The sequence below is a fragment of the Pholis gunnellus genome (genome assembly GCF_910591455.1).
Source record: "Pholis gunnellus genome assembly, chromosome: 18".
In the NCBI taxonomy this organism is placed as follows: Eukaryota; Metazoa; Chordata; class Actinopteri; order Perciformes; family Pholidae; genus Pholis; species Pholis gunnellus.
In genome coordinates, this window is record NC_136545.1 from 20477470 (window position 1) to 20493599 (window position 16130).

Below are 16130 nucleotides of genomic sequence, written 5' to 3' on the forward strand. Positions count from 1 at the left end.
CTTTGATGTAAAACTTATGTTACTGCAAATCAAATAACAATACTTGTATTAACAGATTGTGTGTAAAATCTCGTTTCATGCACCTTCTTCCTCCAGAAGTACGGAATATTAATATGTGATGTTAAAAGCTTGTGACACACTCTGACTGAAGCACATGTCTTGAGGGCAGACATCTCGACGTGTTGACCTCTGGACCTCTGGCCCTCGTCTCCACTGAGCTGCGCGCGCAGACGCGTTGGAACACGAATGATTTCAAACTACAGATTTTCAGGGTGAAACCCGCCCATGGTGTCGTGTTACCCAACCGACAGCTCTTGGCATTAAACCCCGCCCATCTTCGTGCCCATTGGTCCATTCATGCGCCACAAAGAAGAGCCTGTTTGTGATTGGCTGTCAGCGGATCTCACGTCACCGGACAATGCATAAATACAGACGAGAATAGAGAACCGAGGCGTTGCTCTTTCTAGTGTTTTTCCACCATAACCAGATCGCAAGCGTGTTAGTAAAAAATGGCGAGACCAAGAGTCTTCTTTGACATCACTATCGACAGCAAAGCGGCCGGTAGGATCGTGATGGAGGTAAGATGCACACAACATTCACCGCTTTATTTCAGCGGTGATGCTACAAATGTTCCCTCCGTCTGTGCGGTTCTCTGAAGGCTTTGTGTCTTGTGTTCTGCAGCTGCGCGCTGATGTCGTCCCAAAGACTGCAGGTACGTGAGCTCTGCGAGGCGGAGGAAGCGCCGCCGCCGCTGCAGCAGCGGGAGCCGCTGCAGCTGCGGGGCCGCGGCTCTCCGTCTCTCTCCACACTCCCGACAAAAGCATTTGTGATTGGCTGAACGTCCCTCACCTGAGAAGTGCATCGTGTATAGGGCGAGGCGCGGAGGTGTGGGCGCCCTGAATAACCAGTTCCAGAGCCAAGTGTGGGCGCGGACAGTCGCACCACGAGTGCTGCTGCCGCTGCTGCAGCCATGACTAGCACAAAGCAGGAAGTGAGACCACGAGTTAGCGGAAAAAAACGAGCTCGCTTGAAATGCGCTGGTTTCAGTCCTTTCCACCCGGTGGATGATGGCAATATATGGGTTAAACTGCCCTTCAACGTTAATGCAACTACCGACAGAATACCCTGCATGAGAACAGTTAGTTCTATGATCTCATTCTAACCCAGTGGACGAGGAAGGAAGTGCCTCCATGCTTCCTTTGTGCACGCGGCAGCTTAGTGGCGCAAATGCGTCATGCCGTTTCTGCAGTTTCTGACATTTTCTTTTAACGCCAAGTGCATGAATGCAAAACTACCACGAAGATGTTTCAACGACTCAAAACGACTTCAATAACATGTTAACAACCTTAAAGATACACAAAATGACGTCAGAGATGCAAAATTACTATTTAAAAAAGTAACATTATCACTAACAAATTCAAAACGACCTCAGTCACAGACGGCCACAAACGACATTGACCATGCAGCATTACTGTGTTACAGGTGCAGAGCTAGTTAAAAATGATTGATGCAAAAGAAACATTAAGTATTCAACAGTCTGGCTAGTGGTTTTAATGTTAAAGCAATAAATAGTTTTTTACTGGTGACATCAACCTGTGATGTTGTTGTGTTCTTTAGATGACTTCAGTATATTTAATGAAGCGACTTGTCTCGTGTTACAGAGAACTTCCGTGCTTTGTGCACCGGAGAGAAGGGCTTTGGCTACAAGGGCTCCTCGTTTCACCGAGTCATCACCGACTTCATGTGCCAGGTAACGCGACGGCGAGATCTTTGTCCCGTTTGCACCAGTTCACGGACTGGATTTGTGATTTCTGTTGCCACAAAACTACGGATTCATCTAAGCCTTTCCCCCCTTTTTTGTGTTCTTTATTTCAGGGCGGGGACTTCACCAGAGGCGACGGAACCGGCGGCAAATCCATCTACGGGGAGAAGTTTGCCGATGAGAACTTCCAGTTGAAGCACACGGGTCTGGGCACGCTGTCCATGGCCAACGCCGGGCCCAACACCAACGGATCCCAGTTCTTCCTCTGCACAGTCAAAACCGCTTGGTGAGCGCCGCTTCGACTCGTGTGCTGCTGCGTTCAGGTTGAAACCGACAGTTTCAGCTCATTTCAGATGTTCCTTTCTCCTCTCCAGGCTGGACGGGAAGCACGTGGTGTTCGGGACCGTCGTGGAGGGCACGGATGTGGTCAAGAAGATGGAGGCGGTGGGCTCATCAAGCGGCAAAACTTCTGCCAAGGTTGTCATCGCCGACTCCGGTCAACTATAGTGCGACACAGCTCCTTCAGTTCAGATTTAACCATTCATTATCCACATCCCATTTAATCTTAGAGATGATGTATATCTGCAGCGTTAATAGACAAAACGCAAATTTATCGGTTTTATCATATTTCGTTCCTTCTAATCTGATTTTCTACGACCCCATTTGTCAACAATCTGACTAAAATGATTGATAGTCTAAATAAAGCAAGTTTAAAGGTTTCCTGTGTTTGTCCCTCTCATTGGTGAATACCTGATATGTTGTGTTTTTATTAGTTTATCGCAACATTAGAATTTGATCAAGTGACTGTTTATACATTTGTAGTGTCATCTATGCAGTATAAAGCTCCATTTAATACAAAATACACTGACAGCTCAGATATATATTTTTATTGTTTCTGATCAAGTACATGATTTATCAAAACAAAGTTATCAATACTCGGTGTTATTTACAATAAACAAAAGTAAAACAAGGTGACGTACACTCGTATTAAGGCATCAACATCTCTGCCAGTTTTCTCCTTCAATGAACCTCAGAGTGATACAAAAATAAACCCGAACGGTCTCGTTAAGAAAAGATATTACAAGAATATAAAGAAGAGTCGAGACAGACGACCAATCACGGCACAGAAAACTCACAGATCCGATACAGCAAAGGGAAAATATCCAGAGTTCATCTGTTTCCGGTTTTGTTTTAACTGAGTGGAGACAAACGGGCAGATTCTGCTGCACCGGGACATCGTGGTTATTTAACAAAGCGACGTCGGGAAGGAAGTCTGATGTCCTGAACACAAAATGTAACTTCATGCCTTCACAATTCAAAACCAAATATTATAGGAAAAATGTGCCAGTTTAAAACATCCAGGATCTCATGAAAATGTCTGTCATGCGATCGGGATACAAAGGGGGTCTGATGTGGCCCCTCGGGTCACCTTTTGGCCCCCAAGTAGCCACCTATGATGCAAATGAATGGCTAATAATTTGACACACTTTTCCAAGGCCTCAAACTCAAATTATTTTGGAAAATAAATGCATTCTCGGTGAGAAGTTAGACGATCAACACTACTCGCACGTCTGTTGTGCGGTCAAGTATGAAGACACTTAGCTTAGCTTAGCATAATGACTGGAAATGTTGGGTATCAGCTAGCCTAGCTCTCTCCAAAGTTTAGAAAAATAAGGCTATGTGGACCATCAAGGGCCGATGCTGCCATGTTAGCTTAACGTCAGTCTGTTGGCATGATATTAGGTATGTAGCCATCATCAGGTGCATATTTCAGACTACTCTGCTGGAAACATTAAAACGTCCGCTTTAGACAAACTCAATATAAACTAGTTAGCTAGAGCTAATAAAAACCTGCTAGCATAAATTTGCACCAACAAAATCATCAAACCGTCGCTGTTTGTAAACGCACTTCACAAAAAAATATTGATTGTTTGAAACGAACTGTAAAAAAACAAGTTACACAGCCAGGGTAGCTGTTTCCCCTTTCCTTCCAGTCTTTATGCTAAGCTAAGCTAATCGCCTCCTGCCTCAGCTCCATACTTGGCCCATGTGTGGTATTGATCTTCTCAGCTAACTCTCAGCAGGAAAGCGAATAAGCTCACATCCTAAATCTTCAAACTATACCTTTAAATCTCCACAAACTGTACAAATCCACGAATCAGCTTTTGTATTTACATTTTTCCCCGCGTGTGAGGAAACGACGTTACTTCATCATAGTGGTGGTAAATAAACAAAAACAGCACAGACGAAGACCACAAGTCACGAGAAAATATGTTTGGTACTTGAGGTAATTAATCAACAAACACATATTTGAAAAGCTGCTTTGAGTTTCAGCATCGAGACAAAACTCTCCTGACATCCAGGCAGTTGGTAGCTTTTGGTAGCTCGGCACGTTTGTGGTTATTGTCTCCCACTGAACGTCGGCTCTAAATGCTTCGTGTGCTGGCGTATTTAAGTATCACTGAGAGAGTACTACTCTGGACTAGCTAACAGTCACTGTGAAGTCGGAGTGATACACCAGACTGGAAGTTGTTTCGTAGCCTCGTTAGAGTCTGAAGCACCGTTCGGACTGGATTCATTTTTCCAGGTGAGGTGGAGTGAGTTTCTACTCGTCCCATTCTTGTGTGATCTCGGGAACGCATTGAGCAAATTTCTTCAAATTCGGCACAAACGTCCACCTGGTCATCAAAATAAGGCTAGAACTCGTGACAATTTCACACAAATGTTTATGATGGAACTGCACCTTGACTGGTTGGCGGCTGCATACAGCCGCGAGGCGTTAACTCTAATTAAGAAAAAGGAGTAAACTGAATGTTCTAACTGAACACCAACATAAAGGCCAACTTGGAAACAACATTACGGCCATATAAAGCCACCAGGGGAGCTACACCCCATAAAAGCCCACCAAATCTGTTGAAATGCCAGTTTAGAGATAGTGTTTTTTAAGCCTATATTTGTAAATTAGTACCATTAAAAGTATGCCAAATTAGCATTTAGTAGTTCCCGTTAGCAGTGTATCTATTTTGAGGCTGAAAAAAACTTTAAAACGTGACGATTCTCAAGGAAGTTCTGATGCTTTTTTTTCAAGATTTCCAAGTGGATTTGTGGACATTTATTCGCGATGGACATAACAACGTAGTAATACATCCGGAAGTGTAAGTCACACTGAATCTAAAACTACGTGTTTCATGTCTGTGAGTTCAGATCTGACTGAGTTACGACTCTTTCTCTTTCTGTTTGTCTTCGTCTTTTACAGTCCCTTCCTGTAATTTTACGATGAGTTGACCAGTGAATATTACATTCCTCCACCTGTAATGTCAATCCCATCCCAATGGGCTGAAGTATCTTCTCTGCTGGGTGAATTTCAGATCGCCACACACAAGACATCCAATAAAAAAAGTCAAGAAAGGACTGTGATTATTTGAAAAACACTGGATTGAAACAATACATCGATCGTGAATAAAACACGTAACAACACTGTAATACAATAATCAACAGGCTACATAACTGTGCTGGTTTAGACCTGGGCTACGACCGGAGTGTCAGTTGTTCTGAGCTCTTAATGACACTTGCTGAATATACAAAAGTAAGTCGAGGGAAGACCTGCAAAGACTTAATCTATGAGGAAGAATCACTGAGCAAGAGTCTTCTTTCTGAGGGAGGTTGGAGTACAAAAGACAAGTCTGGCCCACATGTGGACACACACTCAAAAAACAAAGCGTGGGGCCCCTTAAATCCAAACCCTGAGCCCCAAACCAGCTGATAGGAACACTGCAGATAACCTGGTTTTACTGGTAGCACTAAAGGGGCCAGTGGCAATATTCCTGCAGACTGTCGATCACTTTAACTAATACATTTTTCCTGGAGACGCAGGACGTATTGCTGGGCCCACTGGAGGGAAGGGAGGCACGGGAGAACCAGAACCAGGACTGAGAGGGGCAGACTGTCAGACCCTGCTGCAGTAACATGAGAGGTTCTCTAAAGGGAGTCTGGTGCGTGTGAGAAACACTACCGCTTTTGTCCACAGGGGGCGACAGAATCAACCTGGAAAAGAAAGTTCCATGTAGCAACTTTAATAAGTTGAGTTCAAGTGACCGACAGTTTGCAGGATTTTGAAAATATATATTATTTAATTTTCTTCCAGGATATTTTATCTCGTTTAAAGATCTTTAAAGGAGCCGTCGAGACATTTGTTTGAAATTTCCTGCTGTAAGAAAAGATGAGAGGCCATGTTGAGGGTCTCTGCAGTGTTTTAGCTGCCGAGGATTCTGTTCCTTTTTGTTCTTCTCTGTTGGTTCAGTGGCAGTGAAACATCAGGTCCAAGTGGAATGGTCTGAAGCTTGATTAAAAAACACTTCACTCTCGTATAAGAAGAGACGAGTTTAGCACGCGACCTTTTACAGCCAACTTATCTCCTGCGTCGTCACAGGTCGTACGTAATCAATAAAACTGACTCCACTTATCTGACGTTAAACATATGTCACATCTTAACCTTACGGCTCTCTCTCAGGATGCCGTCCAGGCCGTTGAGCTGGCGGAGGAAGCCCCGGTTGGGGATGACGCCTCGGTGGTCCTTCACGGTTTTGATGGCCTCCACCAGCGTCAGGTTCTGTCGGATCATCAGGTAGGCCAGAACCAGCGTGGCCGAGCGGCTCACTCCCACAGTGCAGTGGACCAGCACCATACCTGCACACACACAATATCAACGTTAATCTGTTGTGGATGTTACAATGTATTAAAAGATAATGAGATGAATATTAGTGATGAATTTACAGCTCTGCTCGGCTTATCGTTAACCGTCAGAGTGTAAATAAAGTTTAAACGTTAACCATCACAGTGTAAATAAAGTTTAAACGTTAACCATCACAGTGTAAATAAAGTTTAAACGTTAACCATCAGAGTGTAAATAAAGTTTTATCGTTAACATCAGAGTGTAAATAAAGTTTAAACGTTAACCATCACAGTGTAAATAAAGTTTTACTGACTCAGTAGAACATGTATTTCTAGTCTCTGATAAAGTTTCATTGTAAACAACCAATCAGAGGAGAGCTAGTAACGTTAGCAGCACCGCTAACGGCTAACCAACGGAGGTTCACTTCAGTGACATCATGATGCCTTCAGGCTCTGCTCAGTGAACATGAGTACTGGCTGAAGGAACATTATAACGTTATCATGATGTGTTCACATGTAGTCTGTCAAATGTAGTTTTGGTGATGAACTTCAACAAATCCAGTAGTTTGAAGGAGATGTTTACACATGAATATAAAACAGATATTAGAGATGATAGATGAGCTGTTTAACTTGCTAACATGAGCTCTAAGCTCATTATTATACACCATTAAAACTAATAATTTGTTTTAATCAAATCAAATACAATCTTTTATTTCTTTATCATTTGAATTCTGTGTTTTATGAAGAAAACAACACGATAAATTACTTTAACAAAGTCATTTGATGATTTACTGACTTCAGAGAGGTTGAAATGATTTGTGGGCCGGATGGATCCAGCTGCTATAATCAAATCAAACCAAACAACAAAGGGATCTGTATCTGTTAATATGGATCATCAATGTTTATCAATTAGTATCAGGATCATTATGATCATAAAGGATGTATTTCTAAATATCCTCCACACACACACACACACACACACTAACCTCCACTCGTGAGGGCTTTGTGGATGAACTCAGCAGCCGGATAGAAGTTGACGCTCATGTCAAAGGTCGGCGAGTCGTGAGCCTCGATGCCGTGATAGGTGACGTTCATCCCGGCGTAGTACTCGGCTCCGCCGCGCCACTTACTCTGTGCACAGTTGAGGATGTGAGTGATGCCCAGTTTGGACAACTCACGGCGGTCCGACGCGATGTCTCTGCAGAGAAGAGGAGCCCAGAATCAGTCCGTCAAGCTGATGTGTGATTTATATATTTATAGAAAAGTGATGTAAACAAAGGCAGATGTGTCACGCAACTAAGTTCAGATCAGGCGGCAAACTCCGGTTCTTAAGAGTGAAGTCAAGGCTCCATGTGTTAAAGCTGCATTCTCTCTAGTGTCCACCAGGGGGCGACTCCTCTGGTTGTATAGAAGTCTATGAGAAAATGACTCTACTTCTCTCTTGATTTATTACCTCAGTAAACATTGTAAACATGAGTTTATGGTCTCAATCTCTAGTTTCAAGTCTTCTTCAATACAGCATGATGTTCATTTAGTAAATGATGGTCCATTTAGAGTCAAACAGACCATAAAGCAGGGGATGCTTTAGGGGCGGGGCTACACAGTGATTGACAGGTCTCTACCAGAGACGTATACGGCGTCTCTACGTCACTCCTCCTCAGTCCAGATATGGTCACTTCCTGTTTATGGCGACGGCCATAATCAAAGATGGCGACGATAAAATCGCCGAACTCGATGCTTCAAAACATCAGTCCACAAACCAACGAGTGACGTCACGACTACGTCCGCTTCTTCTCACATTCTGTGGTTCTGTTTTCTCTCATGAAATATTGGATATTTGTACTTTTTACAGTATCAAACTGTTAACTAAACCATATTCAGTGCACCATAATTAATGTCTCACGTTTTATTTAACAGTAAATTGATCCACCACCAGAATGTATTATTTAATTGAACATAAAAAATTGAGACTGTAAAGTACATGATGACCTAAAATAGTAGAATCATACTTTCCACCACTGATGCATGAAGTAAGTGAGTTATTGTTCATTAATTGATGATCTCTTTCGTCACCTCTTTTTCCCGCCCACTCACTCACCTGCTGCTCATTTCAGTTATTTATAAACCGGTTCATTCGTCTAGACCGCGTCCGCCCGGTTTTGTTTCCTCTGCCGGCCTGAACCTGACAGACTGTGTGTGTGTGTGTGTGTGTGTGTGTGTGTGTGTGTGTGTGTGTTCAGCTTCAGGGCTCGAGTCCGTCTCATTATTTATGGGATGTTTGAGATGTTGTTGTGCACAATGATGCACGTGCTTGTTTTTCACTCTCATATTACTTACTTAGCATTACGTCACAATGAGTCATGCATTAGATGAAAGCATTTGTAGCACTCAATAATACGGACGCTCTTGTTCAGTGCTACCGGACGCAACATTCTCAGGTACTTTACTTGAATATTTCCATCTGATGCCACTTTATTCTTATTTGACACATTAAGTTACTTTTTAAGATTCAGATTAACACTAAATGTTGCTAATATTCAACAACAATCCTTTAATATATTAGGATGTATTATTACAGATCAACCCATCCTTTATTCAATCCAATTATTATAAAGAGCTCCATGTTGACCAGCTGCAACATTAAAGTGATAAATACATTAATGCATCAATAATTATAACAATAATATATTATATTATATCATAATATATTATATTACATTACATTACATTACATTATATTATATAAAGTATATTTTGAACCAAATGCACGTTTTTGAACGCAGTGAGTTGTACTTGCAGAGAGTACCTCTACACAGTGTTCCTGCTACTTTGACTTCAGTAACAGGTCTGAATACTTCATCACGAGGCGTTGCAGGTAGAACTCACTGATCTCCGATGTAGAGCCGCGGCCACACTTCGTCCGCGTGGTTGCAGGCGGTCTTGCCGGTGCACAGGAGCCGCTCCAGCTCGGACACCGTCAGCGTCGGGGGGACGCGCTCGGTGGTGTCCTTTCGGTTCGGAGACCTGGAGCTGCTCCGGGACCGGGAGAACCGGGACATGAACGCCATTTAATCTGAGAGGAGACAACCACCGACTCACCTCATGAAATATTAAAGCGATGAACAATGAAACACCCACAGAAGCCTGGAATGAATCGAATACAGGGAAATAATGTCATCATTAGAATATTATCATCTTCAGATGGTGTAACACATATGAACCTGTAGCTTTGTTTTGGTGAATCCTCGGCTGCATGTCTCTGTGTGACTGAAACTACACTCCTGTATAATAAGGAATACAGACGTGCAGTGCTCGTGTTGTTTACCTGAGTGTTGTTGTGGTCCGTGTCTCAGTGCTGCAGGGCGAGCTGCTCCGCGGCCATGTTGACTCGTGTGTGTGCTGAGGGAGGATGGATGAGATGAGGAGGCTGCTCCTGCTGCTGCTGAGCCTCCTCCAGCCGCAGACATCTTCTCAGCGCCTTCTCCTTCTCAACAAGTCCTCATCGAGACGCACGTGACTCCACGGACCCGGGTCAAAGCCACGTGCATGCTGTGTGTGTGTGTGTGTGTGTGCATAAATACAGTGTGTCGTTTGGTGTTGTTATGTTTTAATTCTGCTGATAATAATCGTGGGTATTTGTTATGTTTAATTGTTAATGAGGGTCCAGTGTGGCGTTTTTGTCGCCATCTTCCGGTCAAATGAGGGAAATGAGGGAAACAAAATAAACAATCTCACCATGAGGTCCATTCAGAGGTGGAGGAGGAAGTATTCAGATTACTCTCTGAGGTAAAAGTACTCATACCACCCTGTGAAAATACCCTGCTGCAACTAGAAATCCTGCATGAAAATGTTCCTCTAGTAAAAGTATGTTAATGTAAAATATAGTTAAAGTATTCAAAATGCGACGGTTCTACTATTATCTATTCTATCAAAAGATTATTATGACTCGTGCATTAATGTAAAAGCAGGATTTCACTGTTGCAGTTGGTTGATTATACAGTTAATAATGCCATCTTTTATTTAATAAAATAAATGAGTAAAAAGTACAATATTTGTGTATTTTATTTTATTTTATTTTTCAGAAGAATATAAGCGACACCACTGGGAACGCGGATCTTTAGAGGAGGAGGGGCTTGATGGCATCATGACGTCAAATTCGTGCGACGCACGTGTGGTTGTAGTGAGGCGCAGAGATGGCTACTGAGAGGCTTCTGTTCCATGAAATGGGCTTAGACGACCGTCTTCTAAAGGTAACACACCGCCTGACAGCATCAGTACATGTTCAGTAAAGTGTTAGTGAGACGTTGAACCTCCGGCTGAAGAACGGAAACCGAAGAAAAGTGACGTAAACTTGACGTAAATACAGAAGGAGTTCGTCACGTCTGAGCTCGCTGGTCTCGTGTGTCTATTAACTAATACAGATGTAACGTGAATAAAAACGTTAAACCTACTTTAAAATAAATAACCTTGTTTATAGTGACGTTTATATCTTTCTCAGCTTGACATTTAAACCTTTGGTTCTGGGGTTGAAATGTTCCAACTGATACTTGATACTTAGTAAAGTAGTAATACCTCATTGTTAAAATACTACATACGGAGTAAAAAGTACCACATGTACCTCTGAGATGTAGTAGAGTTAAAAAGTACAACATGTTGAAATCTCTGCATTAATAAGAACATTCCGTCGTGTTCTGCTCGTGAACTCTCTGCTTGTCGTCCTGGTTCAGGCGGTCGCAGACCTGGGTTGGTCTCAGCCCACTCTGATCCAGGAGAAGGCGATCCCTCTGGCCCTGGAGGGGAAAGACCTCCTGGCTCGAGCCCGGACCGGGTCGGGAAAGACCGCCGCCTACGCCATACCCGTCATCCAGCGCATCCTGGCCTCCAAACAGGTGAGGGGAGAAAGACTGACGTCACCCAGCTGTTCCTCGTCCTCTTCATCCTTCCAGACCCGCTCACTGTTAGTTTGTTTGTTTTCCTTCAGAGCGTCCGTGAGCAGGAGGTCAGAGCTCTGATCCTGGTTCCAACCAAAGAGCTGGGTCAGCAGGTCCAGACCATGATGAGACAGTTAACGGCGTTCTGCTCCAGAGACGTCCGAGTGGCCGACATCACCGGGAAAGCTGACCTGTCTGCACAGAGGTCAGTCCACACACACACACACACACAGTATATATATGTAAATGATATATATATATTGATGGTGTTGTGTTTGAACAGGCCCATCTTAATGGAGAAGCCCGACGTGGTCGTGGGGACGCCGTCCCGCGTCCTCGCCCACCTCGCCGCCCAGAACCTGGTCCTGCACTCGTCTCTGGAGACGCTGGTGGTGGACGAGGCCGACCTGCTCTTCTCCTTCGGCTTCGAGGACGACCTGAAGAGCTTGTTGTGGTGAGAACGTTAATAATGTAACGTGTTTAATGCTCAGCGGCCCGAGTTGTTTTCCACTTTGTAAATAAGTTATTAATGATTTTGATTGATGTCTTGTGGGAGTTTTGCTTCATGATAATCATTTGAGTCCATAAACTCATGTTTACAATGTTTACTGAGGTAATAAATCAAGAGAGAAGTAGAGTCATTTTCTCATAGACTTCTATACAACCAGAGGAGTCGCCCCCTGGTGGTCACTAGAGAGAATGCAGCTTTAACACATGAAGCAGGTCGTCTCCTGCATTTCGCCACTAAAACAAAGCTTCTCTGTGTATTCTTCAAACAGTCATTTGCCGAAGATCTACCAGTCGTTCCTGATGTCGGCTACTTTCACCGAGGATGTTCAGGCGTTGAAGGAGCTGCTGCTGCACAACCCGGTAATGTTCAGAGTCTCTTTAGAGGAAACAGCTGATCGCTGGCTCCGGTTCTGTCCTCACACCTGTATCTGTGTCCTCTCAGGTGATCCTGAAGCTTCAGGGCTCTCAGCTCCCGGACAGCAGCCAGCTGCAGCAGTACAGCATCAAATGTGAGGAGGAGGACAAGTTCCTGCTGGTCTACACGCTGCTGAAGCTGCGCCTGGTTCAGGGGAAGACGCTGGTGTTTGTGGGCGAAGTGGACCGGAGCTACAGACTCAAACTGTTCATGGAGCAGTTCGGTATTCCCGCCTGCGTGCTCAACTCTGAGCTGCCCGTCCAGTCCAGGTGAGAGGAGAGGGAGTGGTTTTACTTAAAGGTACTGTGAGGAGCTTTTAACTAGTCCTGAACCAGTCTCAGTGTAGTCCTGATCCTCTATCAGACCTCCATCAGTAAAGAGACCATCAGAGAGAAGATGGTCTGTTTCTATAGAGTTATTCTTGATGCTCGTCATCGGAGCCACCGGGTCGGATTAGGATCTGAATACTAACAGTAACACCTGTCAAAGTGCAGCTCCAGTCGTCTCTACTGCTGATTATTCATGCAGCGTGTTGATCCTCTTTCCCGTCATGTGGTTTCCTGCTGCAGGTGTCACATCATCACTCAGTTCAACCAGGGCTTCTACGATTACATCATCGCCACAGATGAGCTGAGTCTGGCCGACCCCGCCGCTGCTCCGGAGACGGCCGGCAAAGGGAAGAAGAAGAAGAGGAGCACGGAGAGAGGAGGAGGAGGAGGAAGGTGAGTCAAGAGAGTCGTGAATGTTCTGCTGTGGACGTATTTGACTCCTTAAAGAATGATGAAACCTGCAGAGCTCGTTGGAGTTGCACCGTTTGAATAAAGCAGATCTTCTGCAAACGCTACTCGTTGATACGAGTCATCGGATGAGTCGATCAGACGTCTTCCGTGTCGTCTGGAGCTCTTTGGTGACGTGTGAATGTGTGTTTAAAGGACGAAGGACAAAGAGTTCGGAGTCTCCAGAGGCGTCGACTTCCAGAACGTTGCCAACGTCGTCAACTTTGATTTCCCGTTAACCGTGGAGTCGTACATTCACCGAGTGGGAAGGTGAGTCGAGCTTCAGTGCAGTCACACGTTCACGTGTTCACACGCGTCTGATGAGAATGAAATGCTGATATAAACACATTTTTATTTTGCAGAACGGCGAGAGCGGACAACCCCGGCACCGCTCTGTCCTTCATCTCTCACACGGAGCTCACGCTGCTGTCGGACGTGGAGGAGGCGCTCACCGGAGGTCAGACTCGCTGAACGCACGACGGAGACTCTGAGCCGTTAACGTGAAGGAGAAGCTTTGAGCTCCGTGTGACGAGAATCTTTACGTCGTCACAGAATGTGGCTCTGCTTCCTGTCTGACGCTGCGTCTCTTTGAGGGTTTTAATGACTCTCATGAAGAACTGAGTCGTCTCATTAATCCGTCTTTATTTAACATCATCTACAGACAGAAGTGGCGTCACAGCGTAACTTCACAAATGAGCATTTTATGTTATTTAACCGGTTAGTCCTGACCTCTATTGTAGCTGCTAATGAGCAAGGCACCAGTGTGTAATCCTCCCTGTGTAGAAGGAAACGATCATGTTTGTGTATTAATATGAAACGTCTGTTTTTAGATAACGCTGACTCGGGTCTGAAGCCGTACGAGTTCAAGATGGAGGAGATCGAAGGCTTCAGGTACCGGTGCAGGGTGAGTATCCTCATCATCGTCGTCGTCGTTTGAAGAACACACGATGAAGAGGCTGAACATGAGCTTCAGTGTGTGTGTGTGTGTGTGTGTGTGTGTGAACCGGTTTGTGTGCAGGACGCCATGCGCTCAGTGACGAAGCAGGCGGTGAAGGAGGCGCGGCTGAAGGAGATCAAACAGGAGCTGCTCAACTCAGAGAAACTCAAGGTGTGTGATTGTGTGCGTGTTTTGTGATTGATTGTGTGTGTGTGTATGTGCGTTTTGTGATTGTGTGTCTTGTATTCTGTCTCTCAGACGTATTTCGAGGACAACCCCAGAGACCTGCAGCTGCTCAGACACGACAAAGATCTCCATCCCGCCGTCATCAAGCCTCACCTGAGGAACGTCCCCGAGTACCTCAGTAAGACACTTAAAGTACCACAAGTACCACAAGTACTAGTCCATGCCGGAGTAAATGTACCTGCAAAGAGCTGTCGACCGTTCGTAACTCATCGTCTTGGTTTCCTTCAGTTCCTGAGACCCTGAAGGGCGCCGTGAACCCGCTGTCCAACCGGAGGAAGAAGAAGAAGCTCAAATCCAAACCAGAAGGAGTCGTGAAGAGCAGCTTCAAGGTGAGAACGATGAACGATCTCACTCCAGTGCAGAGCGCCACCTGCTGGCTGCAGAATAGTGTTTAGTGGTTCTGAATAATGAATAAAACATAATTCTAGATGAATGCGTGACATAAAACCTCCTGCCGTCATTAATCGACGTTCTACACTTTAATGTCGGCGGCAGACAGAATAGATTGAATCGGCTCATGAGCCCGTTTCTCTGCTGCGATCTGATTGGCTGTTGTCCAAATACTGTTGCTGTCATGTGCTCGTTGTGTTTTTTTTTTAACGTTGAACTGCAGCTCGATACTCGCAAGATCACACACAAGCCTGAGCCGCCCGACGTTACGAACCGAACGTGGTGTCAGAACGAACCGGTTTAACGTGGAGCGGTTCTCCCGGATCAGGCGGCTAACTGCTAGCTCGTCAGAGACGACGTGTTATTCAGAGGCTGCTTTCTTCTTCTAACCCAAATAATTGAGAAAATAGTCGTCAATGGAAATAATCGTTGGTTAGCTTTACCGTCGTTATCTGGTCGATGTTTTACAGAGAATAAAGTCTGAACTGCATATTTAAAAGCATAAATGTTTGATTGAAACGATGCGTTGGAGTCGTGTAACGTTGGTTTTGATGTAACCTCTCGTAGAAGAACATCCAGGTGAAGAACCCTCTGAAGAGTTTCCGGTACAGCAAAGGGAGGAGCGGGAAAGGGAAAGCCGGCCAGTCGTAGCTGCAGAGCTCGTGAGCGGATCAGTCGTGGATCTTTACTTGTTGCGCAGACTTCGCCTCCAGTGGACAAATATGAACTGAACGGACTCTGGATGACGTGGACGCTGACTTCTGTGAACTTTGAAACAAGAGGAAACTGCAAGAAACGTCAAGTTTGAAGTTGCAAAATCCAAACAAATCTGACGTCTGTCGAGGAATACAGTATCTGTGTTTTCTTATTTCTAATGCATCTGTTGTGGAAACATTGAAAATGTTTGTTAAAATAAATGATTTCTTCTCAAACTTCTGTTTTGTAGTTCCAGTGTGTCATATTTACAAAGAGGACATGTTGATGTCCAGCAGTTATGGAAGCTCATATCTGCCAGCAAAAAAAAAAAAAAAGAAATCCACCCAAAAGAAAAGAAAAGATTATGACGTTTTTTAAATTTATTTTATTTTATTTAACCGGAAAAAAGTAGAAAAAAAGATTATGACTTTTTTTTTTATTTATTTAATTTAATTAAATTTTTTTTAAACTTTTTTCCGGTTAAATAAAATAAAAACAATCTTTTTTTTTTCTTTTTTTTTTGGTGGATTTCTTTTTTTTTTTTTGCTGGCGGGAATGGGCTTCTTCCATATGCAGGTCTATTAATGATTAGATCTTTTATACGTCTCTGGTAGAGACCTGTCGATCACTGTGTAGCCCCGCCCCTAAAGCATCCCCTGCTTTATGGTCTGTTTGACTCTAAATGGACCATCATTTACTAAATGAACATCATGCTGTATTGAAGAAGACTTGAAACTAGAGATTGAGACCATAAACTCATGTTTACAATGTTTACTGAGGTAATAAATCAAGAGAG

General features: G+C 44.2%; 3 protein-coding genes across 3 annotated transcripts; 2 read left to right on the top strand and 1 right to left on the bottom strand.

The window, feature by feature from the left end:
- The first annotated feature begins 423 nt into the window (after positions 1–423).
- On the top strand, positions 424–2481 carry LOC306710903 (peptidyl-prolyl cis-trans isomerase-like). Its single transcript, XM_079179634.1, has 5 exons — positions 424–578; positions 682–712; positions 1662–1750; positions 1876–2048; positions 2137–2481. The coding sequence occupies exons 1-5, from the start codon at positions 510–512 to the stop codon at positions 2267–2269; spliced, it is 495 nt and encodes a 164-aa protein (XP_079035760.1). The 5' UTR covers positions 424–509; the 3' UTR covers positions 2270–2481.
- Positions 2482–6242: 3761 nt separating this feature from the next.
- dusp26 (dual specificity phosphatase 26) lies at positions 6243–9501 on the bottom strand (the record flags this gene model as incomplete). Its single annotated transcript, XM_079179323.1, has 3 exons — positions 6243–6448; positions 7420–7631; positions 9320–9501. The coding sequence occupies 3 exons, from the start codon at positions 9499–9501 to the stop codon at positions 6243–6245; spliced, it is 600 nt and encodes a 199-aa protein (XP_079035449.1).
- Positions 9502–10577: 1076 nt separating this feature from the next.
- On the top strand, positions 10578–15564 carry ddx56 (DEAD (Asp-Glu-Ala-Asp) box helicase 56; the record flags this gene model as incomplete). The annotated part of the gene is given in 15 exon segments (XM_079179632.1): positions 10578–10619; positions 10621–10683; positions 11161–11322; positions 11415–11569; positions 11648–11818; positions 12144–12234; positions 12317–12558; positions 12859–13011; positions 13222–13335; positions 13428–13522; positions 13896–13969; positions 14084–14173; positions 14261–14366; positions 14477–14577; positions 15206–15564. Coding segments are annotated over 15 exon segments (1743 nt in total). The 3' UTR covers positions 15290–15564.
- Between the last annotated feature and the right edge of the window lie 566 nt (positions 15565–16130).